The sequence below is a fragment of the Theropithecus gelada genome, chromosome 19 (genome assembly GCF_003255815.1).
Source record: "Theropithecus gelada isolate Dixy chromosome 19, Tgel_1.0, whole genome shotgun sequence".
NCBI classification, from domain to species: Eukaryota; Metazoa; Chordata; class Mammalia; order Primates; family Cercopithecidae; genus Theropithecus; species Theropithecus gelada.
The window spans coordinates 20103790-20120555 of NC_037687.1; the positions used below are offsets into that span (position 1 = coordinate 20103790).

The 16766-nt window shown below is 38.3% G+C and overlaps 2 protein-coding genes across 2 annotated transcripts in view; one reads left to right on the plus strand and one right to left on the minus strand.

Moving 5' to 3' along the window:
* LOC112612817 (zinc finger protein 724-like) overlaps positions 1-16766 on the minus strand; it is a 518258-nt gene that overhangs the window by 175069 nt on the left and 326423 nt on the right. The gene's annotated exons all lie outside the window — the stretch shown is intronic.
* Positions 1-16766, plus strand: part of LOC112612818 (zinc finger protein 85-like) — a 116304-nt gene that overhangs the window by 1889 nt on the left and 97649 nt on the right. The window contains 3 exon segments of the mRNA XM_025367748.1: positions 8706-8832; positions 9309-9407; positions 13519-15051. Coding sequence (XP_025223533.1) covers positions 8706-8832; positions 9309-9407; positions 13519-15051 — 1759 coding nt within the window.

Below are 16766 nucleotides of genomic sequence, written 5' to 3' on the forward strand. Positions count from 1 at the left end.
GTGTACTCTTCCTTTGAAAAGCTAACTCCTTGAGACATTAAGATTGACTTCATCCGGCTGGGCGCGGTGGCTCACACCTGTAATCCCAGCACTTTGGGAGGCCGAGGCGGGCGGATCACGAGGTCAGGAGTTTGAGACCAGCATGGCCAATATAGTGAAACCCCATCTCTACTAAAAATACAAAAATTAGCCAGGCATGGTGGCACACACCTGTAATCCCAGCTGCTAGGGAGGCTGAGGCAGAAGAATTGCTTGAACCCGGGAGGCAGAGGTTGCAGTGAGCCGAGATTGCACCACTGCACTCTAGCCTGGGCGAAAGAGTGAGACTCTGTATTTAAAAAAAAAAAAAAAAAAAAAAGATTGACTTCACCCAACCCAGCTTCTCTTGGAGACACATTGCTGGTCAGCCAGTCAGATGCTGGTATTGAGAGAAAAATGCAGAAATAATTTTTACCCACTGGATTCTCTAAGATTTGTGAAAGAACAAATAGTATCCCAAAAGACAGAAAAAAGTCACCCCGGTGAGATGGTGCAAGAACTTGCAAAGTAAAATGCACTTGGGGCAGTCACTGGGGTATAGTGCAGTGTCTCTTGAGAGGCTGGTCATTGAGAACTTTAGTGAGCAGGAGTGGGTGGGAGAATCTTTCAAGTGATTGAGTGGCCTGACTTGACACATAGGTCAGACACATGTGTTTTCTAATCAGCACTGTCACTCCGTGGGTCTGTCACCTTGAAAAGATTTGTTCACTTATTTTGACTTCAGCTTCTTTTAATTGTAAATTGCATTTAATGAGTGAAGTTTAAAAGGCACAAAAATGTTTGCACAGGGCATAAAAGAAGTGGGTTTTAGAAAAAAAAATTAAAATCTAATCATATATTCCATTTAAGAATTCTCATTTACCTTTTCCTTTGTCAGTGTGAGTTTAAGATTTTTCTCAAGTGTGCTTGTGGCTGGGTGATTCTAAACAGAATTCCAAGTCTTAGCTTTTAGAATGTTATCAAGGAGAAAATTAGGAAAAGTCTCTCTTCTATTTTGGCTCTAGAAAATAAATAGATTTCCATAAGAGAATGTGGTGTATAATTGGTGAGTTACATAGATTCATGAAAACATCAATTTTTCTTTTTGCAGGGCAAAGTTGTGGCAGTGAATATTTCTGTCCCATATCCTGTTATCTTGATTTTTAAGTTTCGTGCTAAATTTTATGAGATGAAACTTGGTACCTCTTAGAAGGTACCTCTTAGAAGTGTTCCCATGACGAATTGTTTACTACATGATTTTTTATAGAAATAATAAAATAATATGTTCATTGTTGAAAAGGAATAGGTGTGTTTGCTTTTCTAATTGAGGTATAAAATGTAAGCACCAACAATTTCCTTTTTTTATATGAACACAATGTTTGAGTGATTTCATTGGAGTTTTCAGTTTCAAAAACCAAGGGAATAAATCTGATGTGGAAATTAAAGCTTGAACCCAGTGACTGCAACCTAAGGCTAATATTAAGCCTACAATAAAAGGTTATTAAATGCCCAGTTAGTTCTTTCTGGGGAGCCTCCCCTGCAGATGTCCCAGCCTGCTCACCCCAGCCATGGAAGAAGTCTTTATCCTAAGAGAATCTCCAAAGCCCTGGAAAGCTGGGGCCCCACAGGCACATGCAGTTAAGGTTAAGATGAAAGGAAACTGGGAGTCTTACTGATGAGAAACTTTTTTATTGTTTTGAGGCACTTTCTAGAGTTTGTAAAATAAAACAAAGTTAGATTTGTGTAAAAAAAAAATGAATTCCAGAGGAATATTGCAACAGGAGGAAGTACCAACTATATAATCTTTATGGCTTGCAAAGTTTAGGCAGACAAAGGCTTTGTTTCCTAGGGAGGAGCATAAAAGATTAGAAAAAAGGTGGGAGGGGAATGGCAAATGGAGAGGGGAAAAAAATCAGATTTTAGATCAGAGAATGTTTTACCCTGAAGTCAACATATATGTAGGAGGGACATAAAATGGGGTTGTATGTTGACTCACACTCAGGGTAGCTCAAAGTTCAGGAGCCTGTGGGAAAAAAAATAAAGTTAAGTGAAGTTTGATTAAGAAGTATTTTATTTCTGTGCATGGTGGCTCACGCCTGTAATCCTAGCACTTTGGGAGGCTGAGGTGGGCATTTCACCTGAGGTCAGGAGTTTGAGACCAGCCTGACCAACACAAAGAAACCCTGTCTCTACTAAAAATACAAAATTAGCCGGGCATGGTAGTACATGCCTGTAATCCCAGCTACTCGGGAGGCTGAGGCAGGAGAATCCCTTGAACCCAGGAGGCAGAGGTTGTGGTGAGCCGATATCGTGCCATTGCACTCTGTCTCAAAAAAAATACGAATTAAAAAGATAAATAAAGTATTTTATTTAGACCAGTGAAGACAAATTCCAACACCTACTCAAAAATTCAGCTGATTTTTTTAATGAGAAAAGGAAGAAAATGTATAGAGTATATATCTGGCTATGTGATAGGTAAGAAAAGGGAGCACCTTCTAAGTCATAATAAGAAGGGTGTTTCTGGCCAGGTGTGGTGGCTCACGCCTGTAATCCCAACACTTTGGGAGGCCGAGACATGAGGATCACGATGTCAGGAGTTCAAGACCAGCCTGACCAAGATGGTGAAACCCTGTCTCTACTAAAAATACAAAAATTAGCCGGGCGTGGTGGTATGTGCCTGTAGTCCCAGCTACTTGGGAGGCTGAGGCAGAAGAATCTCTTGAAGCAGGAGGCGGAGGTTGCAGTGAGCCGAGATCGTGCCACTACACTCCACCCTGGCGACAGAGCAAGACTCCGTCTGAGGGGAAAAAAAAAAAAAAGTGTTTCTTTTCATAAACTGTTGCTGGAGCACACAAAGGATGAATGTTATTAATCACAGCTATTTTCCAGGATTATGTATGTTTCATTTTTCCCCACCTCTTTTCTTTATCCTCTACATTTCTTTCATTTGACTTTTTCTGGGTTGTATCTTTTATAATAAACCAGTAAACATAACTACAGTGTTTGCTGAGTTCTGCGAGTAGCTCTATCAAATTATTGAACTAGAGGGAGGTTATGAGAATCCCCACATTTTAAACTACTAGTAGCTCAGAAGCATAGATGGGCCTATGGGGTTTGTGACTGGCATCTGTAATGAGGACAATGTTGTGGGACCGAACCCTGAATCAGGGTCTGTGCTGACTCTGGGTGGTGTCAGAATTCAAATTTCAGATAATTAGTAGGTATTGGAGAATTGCTTAGTGTTCAGCAAACTCTACAGATTTGATACCAGAAAAAAGATATCACAGAGGCCTGGCCTCGAATGGAACTCTGGGTGTGTGGAAATGGGAGGCTCTGCTCTCATGTACACAGGCTGTCACACTACCCATTGTCTTGTGATTCCAGGTCTCCTCCCAGGGTGACTGTGGACTGAAAACTTGGAGGAAAGGACCTCTGATGACAGACCCCCTTTTCTTGCAGCTGCCACCACAGGAGTCCCACCCACTCACAAACACACACTAGACATTGACGTATCCACATCCCTCTAGTCATCATCCTCGGGACTTTTACCACGTCATTGTGGATCCTAGTGTTTCTTGCCAAAATCCCACAAGAGTGTCTACAATTCTCCTGGCATAGCCCAACCCCCAGACACTGAATCTGCAGCAGCAAACTGTTTTCTCCACCAAGCTAGGGTTCTGGACCACCTGTTCATAATCCCATCTGCCTGCACAGGCACAAATAAATCAGAGTACAGCCCCACTGGGACCGCTATCTATATGTAGCAAAAACCTACAATCCTTCCACCTACATTGTACTTTTCCCCACTCATCAGGTTTTTTTCTTTTAACTTTTGATTTTGGTTCAGGGGTACACGTGCAGGTTTCTTATATAGGTAAAATTGTGTCACGGGGGTTTGGTGTTGATTATTTTGTCACAGAGGTACTAAGCATAACACCAAACAAATATTTATTCAAATTCTCCTTGTCATCTCAGCCTCCACCCTTACTAGGCCTCGTTGTCTGTTGTTTCTTTTTTTGTGTACGTGTTCTTATTGAGCTCTTACTTTTTTTTTTTTTTTTTGAGATAGAGCCTTGCTCTGTCGCCCAGGCTGGAGTACAGTGACAGGATTCACCACACAAAAACTCTGATTTCTTTTTTTTTTTTTTTTGAGACAGAGTCTTGCTCTGTCACCCAGGCTGGAGTGCAATCGCACGATCTCAGCTCGCTGCAACTTCTGCCTCCCAGGTTCAAGCAATTCTTCTGCTTCAGCTTCCCAACTAACTGGGACTCCAGGTGCACACCACCACACCTGGCTAATTTTTGTATTTTTAGTAGAGACAGGGCCTCACCATCTTGGCCAGGCTGGTCTCGAACTCCTGACCTTGTGATCCTCCCACCTCAGCCTCCAAAAGTGCTGGGATTACAGGCCTGAGTCACTGCACCCAGCCTATTTCTATTTCTTTTACCTTGCTAAGAATACATATATATCTTATAATAAAATTACCCTAGAAAACCTTAAAATATTTCTTTAAATTTCTGATTAGTATATGTTGTAAAATTGAGGGGGCAGTGGCTTAAAAAGATTAAAATTACACAAACTCTGGGATTTAAGTTTCTGTTAGGTAAGCTTAGGCAAAACAGAACTGGAAATACCCCAGTGGCATAGAGAATATAATTCTACAGAGAGTCCTCTCCGTGCCCCAGTTCTGTTTAGATTTAACCTATTTAGAGGCCTTATTTAGGTCTGGCCCCACTCTAGAGTCTTGCCTCACACAATTTGTTAGAAGAAATTAGAGTTTTGGGCCAGGCGCGGTGGCTTACGCCTGTAATCCCAGCACTTTGGGAGGCCAAGGTGGGCAGATCATAACGTCAGGAGTTTGAGACCAGCCTGACCAACATGGTGAAACCCAATCTCTACTAAAAAAAAAAATACAAAAATTACCCTGGTGTGCTAGTGTGCACCTGTAACCCCAGTTACTTGGGAGGCTGAGGCAGGAGAGTCTCTTGAACCCACGAGGTGGAAGTTGCAGTGAGCTGAGATCATGCCATTGCACTCCAGCCTGGGTGACAGGGCAAGACTCCGTCTCAAAAAAAAAAAAAGAAGACAAGATCAGAGTTTTTGTCTGGTGAATCCTGCTGCCTTTCTAGAGATAGTGCTCACAATCTCCTAAAACCCCAAAACAGATAAATGGTAAAAATAAAGTATGTATTTTAGGGTCTTAATTTTTAATTTTTTTATTAAAACCAGTGCTTGCAGTTCTACATTGTTTAACAACTTGTTTTCTACTTTTGCAAATCCAGTAGTTGCTCTGCAAGTCACATAAAATTAAATATAAATATGGTAAAAACTTCTCTAAAATACATTAAACCTTCTTTTCTGTATTATTCTCATCTGTCTACATTTAGCTTTTCTTCTATGCAATTAAAAAAAAAATCAATGACAGAGAAACAAGAAGAAATAGAAAGGCTGGGCTCTTTAATTAAATCCTAAGAATTATTAAACAATAACAGCTTTCAGAGTGTTATGATGATGAAATCACGTAATGTGTTATTGCCAACACAGTGCTCTTTAACATCCTTTTGAGTACATTGTTCCTGCTTAATGTATCTTGCATTAGTACATGTGTACATGTTGTTGCCAAATGCAGGCTTATTCAGACATTGCTGCCTTCTGTTTCCTCTGTAAACTTTAATGAACCAGCAAAGAATATGATACTTTAGGATGGAGATGGGTTTTATTTATTTATTTATTTAGAGACAGAGTTTCGCTCTTGCTGCCCAGGCTGGAGTGCAATGGCATGATCTCAGCCCACCACAACCTCTGCCTCCCGGGTTCAAGTGATTCTCCTGCCTCAGCCTCCCGAGTAGCTGGGATTACAGGCAATCACCACCACATCTGGCTAATTTTTTGTATTTTTAGTAGAGAGACTGGGTTTCTCCATGTTGGTCAGGCTGGTCTCAAACTGTCAACCTCATGTGATCTGCCTGCCTCGGCCTCCCAAAGTGCTGAGATTACAGGCATGAGCCACCGCGCCTGGCAGAGGTGTGTTGTCTTTATTTGTACCAGAAGTATTTGGTTGTGACAAAAGTGCAGAGTGTAAGGGACCCTGTGCTGTGTCTGCTTTCTCTAATGCTAATAATGAGCCCAGGGGGAGCAACATCAGCATTGACAGGGGACTTGTTTAAAACCCCATTCATGGACCCTTTCCAAACCTGCAGAATCACATTACATAGAATGAAGTCAAAATTACCAAGTGATTTATAAGCTCATTAAGGCTTGAGAGGCAATGCTTAGCTAAGTGGTTATCAGCCCAGGCTTCTCATTAGGATTCCATGGCCAATTTGCAGAAATCTCTTTACTTGTGCCCTTTCCATGGATTCTGTTTATTGTTCTGGGGGAAAGCATCCATGTTGTAGTAATGAAGTGCTTCATGTGACTCTAAGGTGAGGCCAGAATCAAGTATGAGGTGTTCCAGGTACATTGATGTGTTAAGTTCTACCTTTGCACTAAAGGGTGGCCACAGGACTGTTTCTGTTTGGGTTTGGTAGGGACAGGGCAATGTGGCCCATATTTTCTTTTCCTTTTCTTTTTTTTTTTTTTTTGAGATGGAGTTTCACTGGAGTGCAGTGGTGCAATCTCAGCTCACCGCAACCTCTGCCTCCTGGGTTCAAGCGATTCCCCTGCTTCAGCCTCCCTAGTAGTTGGGACTACAGGCGCATGCCCCTACGCCTGGCTAATTTTTTGTATTTTTAGTAGAAACGGTGTTTCATTGTGTTAGCCAGGATGGTCTCGATCTTCTGACCTCATGATCTGCCTGCCTCGGCCTCCCAAAGTACTGGGATTACAGGATTGAGCCACCAAGCCCAGCCATGGCCCATATTTTCATTATTGTAGCAGAAATTGCTGATGTCTGTGACAGGGGAGGGCACCTGAGAACAGGAAAAGTGAAACGTATTTTGATCTCCATGGAGCAGCTCATTGTTCCTGAATCTCTTCCGTTATAAAGGACAGAAATGAGTGAGCTTTTTCTGCCGGTCTTGATCCTTCTGCCTGTGGGTCTCGTGGTAGCAGATAAGCAGGTGATGCTGACATCTTTAAAGACATATTCTCAACATGCAGCTGTAATTTTTTCAAAGAATCTCATCTGAAAAGGATTCCCAGAAAAGAAGGAGAAAGAAGAAAAAATGGCTTTTTTTTTTAAAGCAAAACGTGTCTCAGATCAAGAGCTGTGTCCACTGTGCCTCCTAGAATGCCATGCACATCATTACTTCTCTATTGTATTATTCCTCCCTAAAGAGTTTATTTTAACTACTTTTAAAACATTTTGTGATAGTCAAGGGTGCCTGAAAAATATTTGTTTCTATATACCAGAGCCCTTTCTACATTCTTTACATTGTGGCTTCTTATATGCCATGCAGAATTCCTACCACGAATTTATAATCTGCACTATTAAAAATGTTCCCTTTGTCACTGTTGAACATGAAAAGGTGTGGATACTCAAGATTTCTATTGGCGGAAAGCTGGAGTCGTTTGTAAAGATGGAAAACATGTAATGTTGAGGTTCCATCTGTATTCTCCATTACCTCTATGCAAAACAGGATCAAGGAAATGCTTAGTTAAACAAGATGACATTTATTACCCAGAAAGTTCTAAACAAAAATTGTCAGGAGATACCTGCTCTCTAGGGTGCTAAAGAAAGATGACTTAAAATTGCTATTACAAATTATAGAACAGGGAAGATATCTGTATCCTGAACTTTGCATAAAACTGATTTTTTAATGTTAAAATTCAGACTGTAATTTAGTTTTGGAGGGGCAGTATCACAGCCATGATGCTGTGTCATTCCGTGTGCATCAGCACATCATAAAAATTTGTCCTAGTGCAGTTCATGTTAATGATTCACTTGGTTAAAGAGTTCTCTGACAGATTTTATCACTATAGAGTTAATTATTTTTCTCTTCATTATTATCTTAATGCAGCTAATGTACATAAACCATCACAGTTAATTCAGCAGCTGCCCTTTTTTCTTAGTTTTTGGGGGGTTTTTTTGTTTTGTTTTTTTGTTTTTTGTGTGTTTTTTTGTGTGGTTTTTTTTTTTTTTTTTTTTTGCATATATCTGTCTTTGGAAAGTCAAAGCTCTTATCTTTGTTTACAGGCCAGAAAAATTAGGAAAAACATAGCACTCTTCCCCTTACTGGATGTTTGACAAAATATTATTCTTGACCAAAAACATTGACCTTACTGGTGAGCTTGTTAGAAATTCAGACAATCAGACTTTATTCCAGATCATCTGAAAAAACAACCTGCGTTAACAAGTTCTCCAGTTTATTGTACACATTAAAATGTAAAAAGCACCTTCTAATTCAACCTGTCTTTTCCATCTGAAACACATACACAATTCATTCTCTACAATGCATATACAGCACTCAAAAAATATACATTTTTATGCCCTTAATTTTATACTATGTCATCCAGAAAAGTATCATGTATACACTGATATTGTGGATCTTATGCCACTCTCTTTTCTTAGAGTTAAAAAATACATTAGAGAATATTTCTAAATAATAGAAAATTATTTTATTTTATAATTTTAGTTCCTCCTATAAGTCAGAAAATTACCTTTACTCTCGTTTCACCTTGAGTCAAATTAAAAATGCTTTTCGTAACCACTTGGTAATCGTGTGTATGTGTGTGTATTTTTCAGGGACCATTGACATTTAGGGATGTGGCCATAGAATTCTCTCTGAAGGAGTGGCAATGCCTGGACACGGCACAGCGGAATTTATATAGAAATGTGATGTTAGAGAACTACAGAAACCTGGTCTTCCTGGGTGAGCATAACTTCAATACACAATTCCTAATATACCCTAAAGGTGTTATTTCTTTTCTTTGTGGAATTTTTTTTGGTAAAGTGTGCTTTGCATACATTAGTTTCAGATCCCTGTTTTCAAGAAAACCTTGAGGATTAATACATGTAGAAAAGAATTTGTTCAAGATGTTTCATTTTAACCTTAACTTTCCAAATTCCTGAGCTAATCTGTATCCTTCACTCTAGATTACTAAATTCCACAAATTTCGTGGCATAAAATATTTTTGCCCATACCTTAAAAAGTAATTGCCAACACCAATTTTTGATTCAATAGTACTGGATAGTAAAACTAAGAACCTACAAATCAAAAATATGTTTTAAGTATTTGGAAATGTCTGTTATAAATTAGTATTTTGGGATTTACTATCTAAGCACATTACTAGATTGGTCATTAGAGAAGATGAGCAGGATTTATATTATTTATTTTTAATAAAACAGGTATTGCTGTTTCTAAGCCAGACCTGATCACTTGTCTAGAGCAAGGAAAAGAGGCCTGGAGTATGAAGAGACATGAGATCATGGTGGCCAAATCCCCAGGTAGGTGAAAGTGAAAATGAATACAATAGACAGCAGAGATGAGAGGTCCAAAGGTCAAGGAGAATACCAGTCCTTAAAATGTGATTTCGGAAACTGTGTTCCAAAGAAAATAGTTTCTCGGAAGCCTGAGGTTTCTTTCTTTTTTCTTTTCTTTTCTTTTTGTTCTTTTCTTCTTTTTTTTTTTTTGCCCTCACATAGGGGCATCTTCTACTTTCCCTTTGGTGATCTTCAAGTTTACAGTTAGAGCCAAAGTCCTTTTTGTGGCATATAAGAGACTGCACAGTCTGACTGTTTTTCATTGTTTTGGGGGACACACAAAGATCTGCATAATTTTGAAAAACTCTCTGTTAAACAATTTTTTAAATTCTATTTTTGCATCATGTTTGAAATGTGTGAGTAGTGGTTTCTGTTCCGTTGAGGGGGTTTTTTTGTTCATTTTTCTGCACATTCCATCCTGTTTGTATTACTACAGTCTTGAAATAGAGTTTGAAATTATAAAGTATGATGCCCCTATGCTTTGTTCTTTTACCTCAAGATTGCTTTGGCTATTCAAAGTTTATTGTAGTTTCATGTATGTTTTAGAATTGTATTTTTCATTACCGTAAAAACTGCCACTAGATTTTTTTTTTTTTCACTCTTTGTTACCCAGGCTGAAATTCTATGGTGTGATCTCGGCTCACTGCAACGTCCACCTCAGGGTTTCTCCATGTTGGTCAGGCTGGTCTCAAACTCCTGACCTCAGGTGATCCACCTGCCTTGGCCTCTCAAAGTGCTAGGATTACAGGTGTGATCACCACGCCTGGCCGCCACTAGAATTTTGATAGGGAGTTTATTGAATCTATAGGTTACTTTGTGTAACATGGCACTTTAACAATATTTATTCTTTCAATCCATACACATGAAATATTTTAAAATTTATTTCTGTCTTCTCTTATTTCTTTCTATGATATATTATATCTTCCAGTGTAAAAATGTTTTACCTCTTTGGTTAAATTTGTTCTCAGAAATTTATTATTTTGATGCTATTATAAATAGATTGTTTTCTTTATCAGATAGTTTGTTTTAAATATATGGAACCATAATTTATACTTGTATGTTAATTTTATATTTTGCTGATTTACTGAGTGTATTTATTAGTTTAGACAGGTTTTAATGTACTATGGTTGATGGTTTTCTATATATAAGATTATATGATCTACAACCAGCAACTTTTACTTATTTGTCTTCAATTTCAATGGCTTTAAAAATTTTTTTTTACTAATTCTGCCACATACTTCCAGTGCTATATTAAAATGGAAGCATTGACAATAGTATTGGGAACGGGTGCTTGATGTCACAAAAATCCTTTGAGAGACAAAGGATCTCTCAGCAAGGCTAGTTTACTTTCTGCAGAAAGAGTACACTCGCGAACAGTTTTGCCACGAGAATGCACTGAACAAAGGAGACAGGGTCACTTATAACCTGATGTGTTCACCCTACTGCTGTGTCCGGTTTCCACTGGCTACAACGGGACCTCACATTCTGTATTTGTCCCAATTGGCTAGCAACTTAGAACTTTCTAAAAGAGGCAATGGCAGAGGAGAACAAAGGAAGGAGGGAGCAACTTGTGGAATGTTGAGAAAGGTGAAAACACTTCCAAATAAGGAATATTAACAGGCTATGACCTAATGCTTGCTTGGACCAGTATAAGCATGCCAGGGCAAATATTTAGGCTAAAATGTGGGAGCTAAGAACACATACATTGATTAGTTTATTATGGCTAGCAGATATCTAAGAATGTTAGCACAGATCTTTGAATACATTTTGATTCTAAGAGAAGTTACTATTTATTCCTAATTAGATGAGGAGAAAAGTCCCTTTGAAGAGGAACCTCTATTTCACATTTTACAATGAGCACAATATAGTTTTGCATTGGTGTGTATGAATTTGAATGAGCAAACAGCTCTTCAGGTTTTGTTTTGTTTTGTTTTGTTTGTTTGTTTGTTTTGAGACGGAGTCTCGCTCTGTCACCAGGCTGGAGTGCAGTGGCACGATCTCGTCTCACTGCAACCTCTGCCTCCTGGGTTCAGGTGATTCCTCTGCCTCAGCCTCCCAAGTAGCTGTGACTACAAGTGTGCACCACCACACCTGGACAATTTTTTTGTACCTTAGTAGAGACAGAGTTTCAGCGTATTGGCCAGGCGGGTCTCAAACTCCTGACCTCATGATCCACCTGCCTCATCCTCCCAAAGTGCTTGAATTATAGGCATGAGCCTCCGCGCCTGGCCCTCTTCAAGTTTTTATAAAATGGTTTCAGAAGGTTAAGATCTTCTGTTGGGCCCCCAGGGTGATGGGATGCCCTCTGGGTTTATAGTTCAGAGGAGTTGTAGCTTAATCACAAGGCTTCTGGGTCTGCACTAGGGTCTACCTTTAGTTGGTTTGTTATAAGAGGCTTGGGTAGCTGTAACTCCCTTTTTATTTTTGGACAGACTGAATATCCTTCAGGACTTCTGTATATAGGGCAGACACTAGCGCAGGTTTCTGCAGTCGAGTCTAATAATGGCAGTGCCAGTATACTTTTTAAACTAATTTCAGGACTATTACAAAATCACACAGTTTCCTTCTGGCTTGCAAACTTTTCATGACAAATTTACTGGTTATCTCATAAGACTATGCTTATAAATGACACATCACTTTTATCTTGCAGCTTTCAGGATTCTCTACTTGTTTGTGACTTGAAATTGCACTCATGTATGTGTTTGTTAAAAATATCTTTGTGGCCGGGCGCGGTGGCTCAAGCCTGTAATCCCAGCACTTTGGGAGGCCGAGACGGGCGGATCACGAGGTCAGGAGTTCGAGACCATCCTGGCTAACACGGTGAAACCCCGTCTCTACTAAAAAATACGAAAAACTAGCCGGGCGAGGTGGCAGGCGCCTGTAGTCCCGGCTACTCGGGAGGCTGAGGCAGGAGAATGGCGTAAAAACCCGGGAGGCGGAGCTTGCAGTGAGCTGAGATCCGGCCACTGCACTCCAGCCTGGGCGACACAGCGAGACTCCGTCTCAAAAAAAAAAAAAAAAAAAAAAAAAAAATATCTTTGTATGTATTCTAGTTTGTTGAGCTTCTTCATTTTTACATCATTTTTTCTTATATTAAATTTTTTTTGTATTTTTCACTTCCACAATTTCTGTTTTTTTATATTTTTAATATTTTGTTATCCTCATTCTTCAGATTTTCAATAGCTCTCTGTGTTTCTATTTTCCTCATTGAATATTATTCAGGTTTTTAAAACTAATTTGTATATGTTTATTTTTAATGGTAGCTTTCTGAAATTTTTATATTTCTGATGGGGCTATGTTGCCCTAATATTTTGTATACATTGTAATCTTTCATTGAAATTTAGACATTAAAAACAAACTACCTGTAACAATCTTCATATTATAGCTTTGTCCTGGCATAGTCTGAAACCAATGGTCTTAGATAGAGATTCTGAGAGTTTCTCTAACATATTCTTAGGAAGTGTCTTGTCTGGAATATTTTAGGTTTTTTTAGTTAAAGGAGTTTGTTCATGTTTCTTCTTAATAGTCAGTAATCATTTGCTACAACTATTTCCTGCCTATAGTATTGCAGTCTCTTCGCTACTGTAGCATTTACCTTTGATCTCACCAGACTCAAACTGCCATTCCAATGCCTATACCATTTATTTCAGTACAGAAACCAGTGTCTGGAAAAGTCCCTGGAAATCAGAAATAAAAATGTTTTTGCCACTATTTTTCTTGTCTTTTATAAAAGAAACCAGGAGTTGCCAATTTACTTCTAAAGGCACTCTGTTACATTGGGCAGCAGAAAGAGCTATGTTGTAAATGTAATAAACTGTTTTTTTCCTATGTGGCTCTTTGCATTATGCTCACCTGGGGCACTGCACACACTTAACTCATTTATAAAATTTCCACAGATGTATTTTGGTTAGTATGTTTTTGTTACATTTATATGTCTATGAAGCATTTAGGGCCTATGGTATTTTGCTGTGCCATCTTACTTAATGTAGTTTGTTTAGTTTTATATGTTACATTTGTAAACTGTCTTCATCTAAGTCTAGCAAGTGGAGTAATATGTCATTTTTATTTCTTTCAGTTATATATTCTCATTTTGCCCAAGACCTTTGGCCAGAGCAGAATATAAAAGATTCTTTCCAAAAAGCGACACTGAAAAGATATGGAACGTGTAGACATGAGAATTTGCCATTAAGAAAAGGCTGTGAAAGTGTGGATGAGTGTAAGATGCACAAAGGAGGTTATAATGGACTTAACCAATGTCTCACAGCTACCCAGAGCAAAATATTTCAATGTGATAAATATGTAAAAGTCATTCATAAATTTTCAAATTCAAACAGACATAGGATAAGACATACTAAAAAGAAACCTTTCAAATGTAGAGACTGTGGCAAATCATTTCGAATGATTTCATGCCTAACTCAACATAGCAGAATTCATACTAGAGTAAATTCCTACAAATGTGAAGAATGTGGAAAAACCTTTAACTGGTCCTCAACTCTTACTAAACATAAGAGAATTCATACGGGAGAGAAACCCTACAAATGTGAAGAATGTGGTAAAGCTTTTAACCAGTCCTCAAATCTTATTAAACATAAGAAAATTCATACTGGAGAGAAACCCTACAAATGTGAAGAATGTGGCAAAGCTTTTAACCGATCCTCAACTCTTACTACCCATAAGATAATTCATACTGGAGAGAAACCCTACAAATGTAAAGAATGTGGTAAAGCTTTTAACCGATCTTCAACCCTTACTTCCCACAGAAAAATTCATACTGGAGAGAAACCTTACAAATGTGAAGAATGTGGCAAAGCCTTTAAGCAGTCCTCAAACCTAACTACACATAAGATAATTCATACTGGAGAGAAACCCTACAAATGTAAAAAATGTGGAAAAGCCTTTAACCAGTCTGCACACCTTACTACACACAAGATAATTCATACGGGAGAGAAACCCTACAAATGTGAAAAATGTGGAAAAGCCTTTAATCATTTCTCACACCTTACTACACATAAGATAATTCATACTGCAGAGAAACCTTACAAATGTAAAGAATGTGGTAAAGCTTTTAAACACTCTTCCACCCTTACTAAACATAAGATAATTCATACTGGAGAGAAGCCCTACAAATGTAAAGAATGTGGAAAAGCTTTCAACCAATCCTCAAAACTTACTGAACATAAGAAAATTCATACTGGAGAGAAACCCTATGAATGTGAAAAATGTGGCAAAGCTTTTAACCAGTCCTCAAATCTTACTAGACATAAGAAAATTCATACTGAAGAGAAACCTTACAAATGTGAAGAATGTGGCAAAGGTTTTAAATGGCCCTCAACCCTTACTATCCATAAGGTAATTCATACTGGAGAGAAACCATACAAATGTGAAGAATGTGGCAAAGCTTTTAACCAATCCTCAAAACTTACTAAACATAAGAAAATTCATACTGGAGAGAAACCCTACACATGTGAAGAATGTGGCAAAGCCTTTAACCAGTCCTCAAACCTTACTAAACATAAGAGAATTCATACTGGAGAAAAACCTTACAAATGTGAAGAATGTGACAAAGCTTTTAAATGGTCCTCAGTCCTTACTAAACATAAGATAATTCATACCGGAGAAAAATTACAAATGTGAAAATTATGGCAAAGCTTTTAAGCAATTCACAAGTCTTATTAAACATAAGAAAATTTATACTGGAGAGAAACCCTACTAACCTGAAAGATATGACAATAATTTTGACACCACCTCAAACTTACAAGCATAAAAGTAATCATACTGGTGAGAAATTCTAAAAATGTGAAGAATGTGACAGTCTTTAAATGGTTGTCACACTTTATTTTAGGTAAGATAATTCATACTGGAACAAACTACAAGTGCAAACAATGTGGCAAAGCTTAATTTATGCTCATACCTTATTGCACAGAAAAGAATTTATACTTGAGAAAAATTATACAAATATAAAGAGTGTGGAAAAGCCATTAATATCTGCTCACATCTTATTCAGCATCAGAAAGTTAATACTTAATAAAAGCATTATAAATGCAATTACTGTCCAAAAAGCATTCAGAAAATATAAGCCTTTAATGTGAAAAAGAGTAATCATTTTGAAGACAAACACTGCAAATATAAAGAGGGTTGTAGTACCTTGTATCACAAATCTTATTGTACTGATTTTGTACTAGAGGAAACCCCTGAAGCAGTTGCTTAAACTTTGTTTAACATCAGAGAATTTTTTTTTTTGAGATGGAGTTTCGCTGGTTATCCAGGCTGGAGTGTAATGGCGTGATCTCGGCTCCCCGCAACATCTGCCTCCCAGGTTCAAGCGATTCTCCTGCTCCAGCCTCCCGAGTAACTGGGATTACAGGCATGTGCCACCATGCCTGGATAATTTTGTATTTTTGGAAGAGACGGGGTTTCTCCATGTTGGTCAGGCTCATCTCAAACTCCTGATCTCAGGTGATCCGCCCACCTCAGCCTCTCAAAGTGTTGGGATTACAGGCGTGAGCCACCACACCTGGCCAACATCAGAGAATTTATATTTGAGAAAAACCCTGCAAATGTAACAGATTTTGAAAGACCTTTTCAAAAACTACAGCTTAAAAAGCAGCAGAGGATTCATACTAAAATATATTTTTGCAGATGCAGTAGATATAAAAATATATTTAATCCGAAGTTTATGTAAATATCAGAGGATTCACAGTAGAAATATCTAAGGCGCTGGCACTTCAGACACTACACTAAATCAGAGTTCTGAGTATAGAAAATAATCCAAAACTAAATTTGGTGGATAAATTATTTGTATATAACTTTAAAAGAAGTAGAACATTTTTTGCAGAGTTTTCATTACATTCAAAGTATACTTTTTTTCCTTAAAAAAATTACAGGTTTTTTGAAAAGCAAATAATCATGTAATTCAATTTTCAAATTACTTCATGCTCTTTCTTCTTCATTGCTATTATATTCACATGTGAAAGCATGTGATCACTTGTTGCTGCATCAAAGACATGAGATTTTTTTTTTTTTATTAGGTGGTCAGTATTTATGACCTTTTCTATTAAAGAATAAGAACATTAGGCTGGGTGTGGTGGTTCACGTCTGTAATCCCAGCACTTTGGGAAGCCGAGACGGGCAGATCATGAGGTCAGGAGTTTGAGACCAACCTGGCCATTATGGTGAAACTCCATCTACTAAAAACTACAAAAATTAGCTGTGCACTGTGGTGCACACCTGTAATCCCAGCTACTGGGGAAGTTGAGGCAGGAGAATCACTTGAACCCAAAAGGCGGAGGTTGCAGTGAGCTGAGATCGCACCACTCCGCTGTA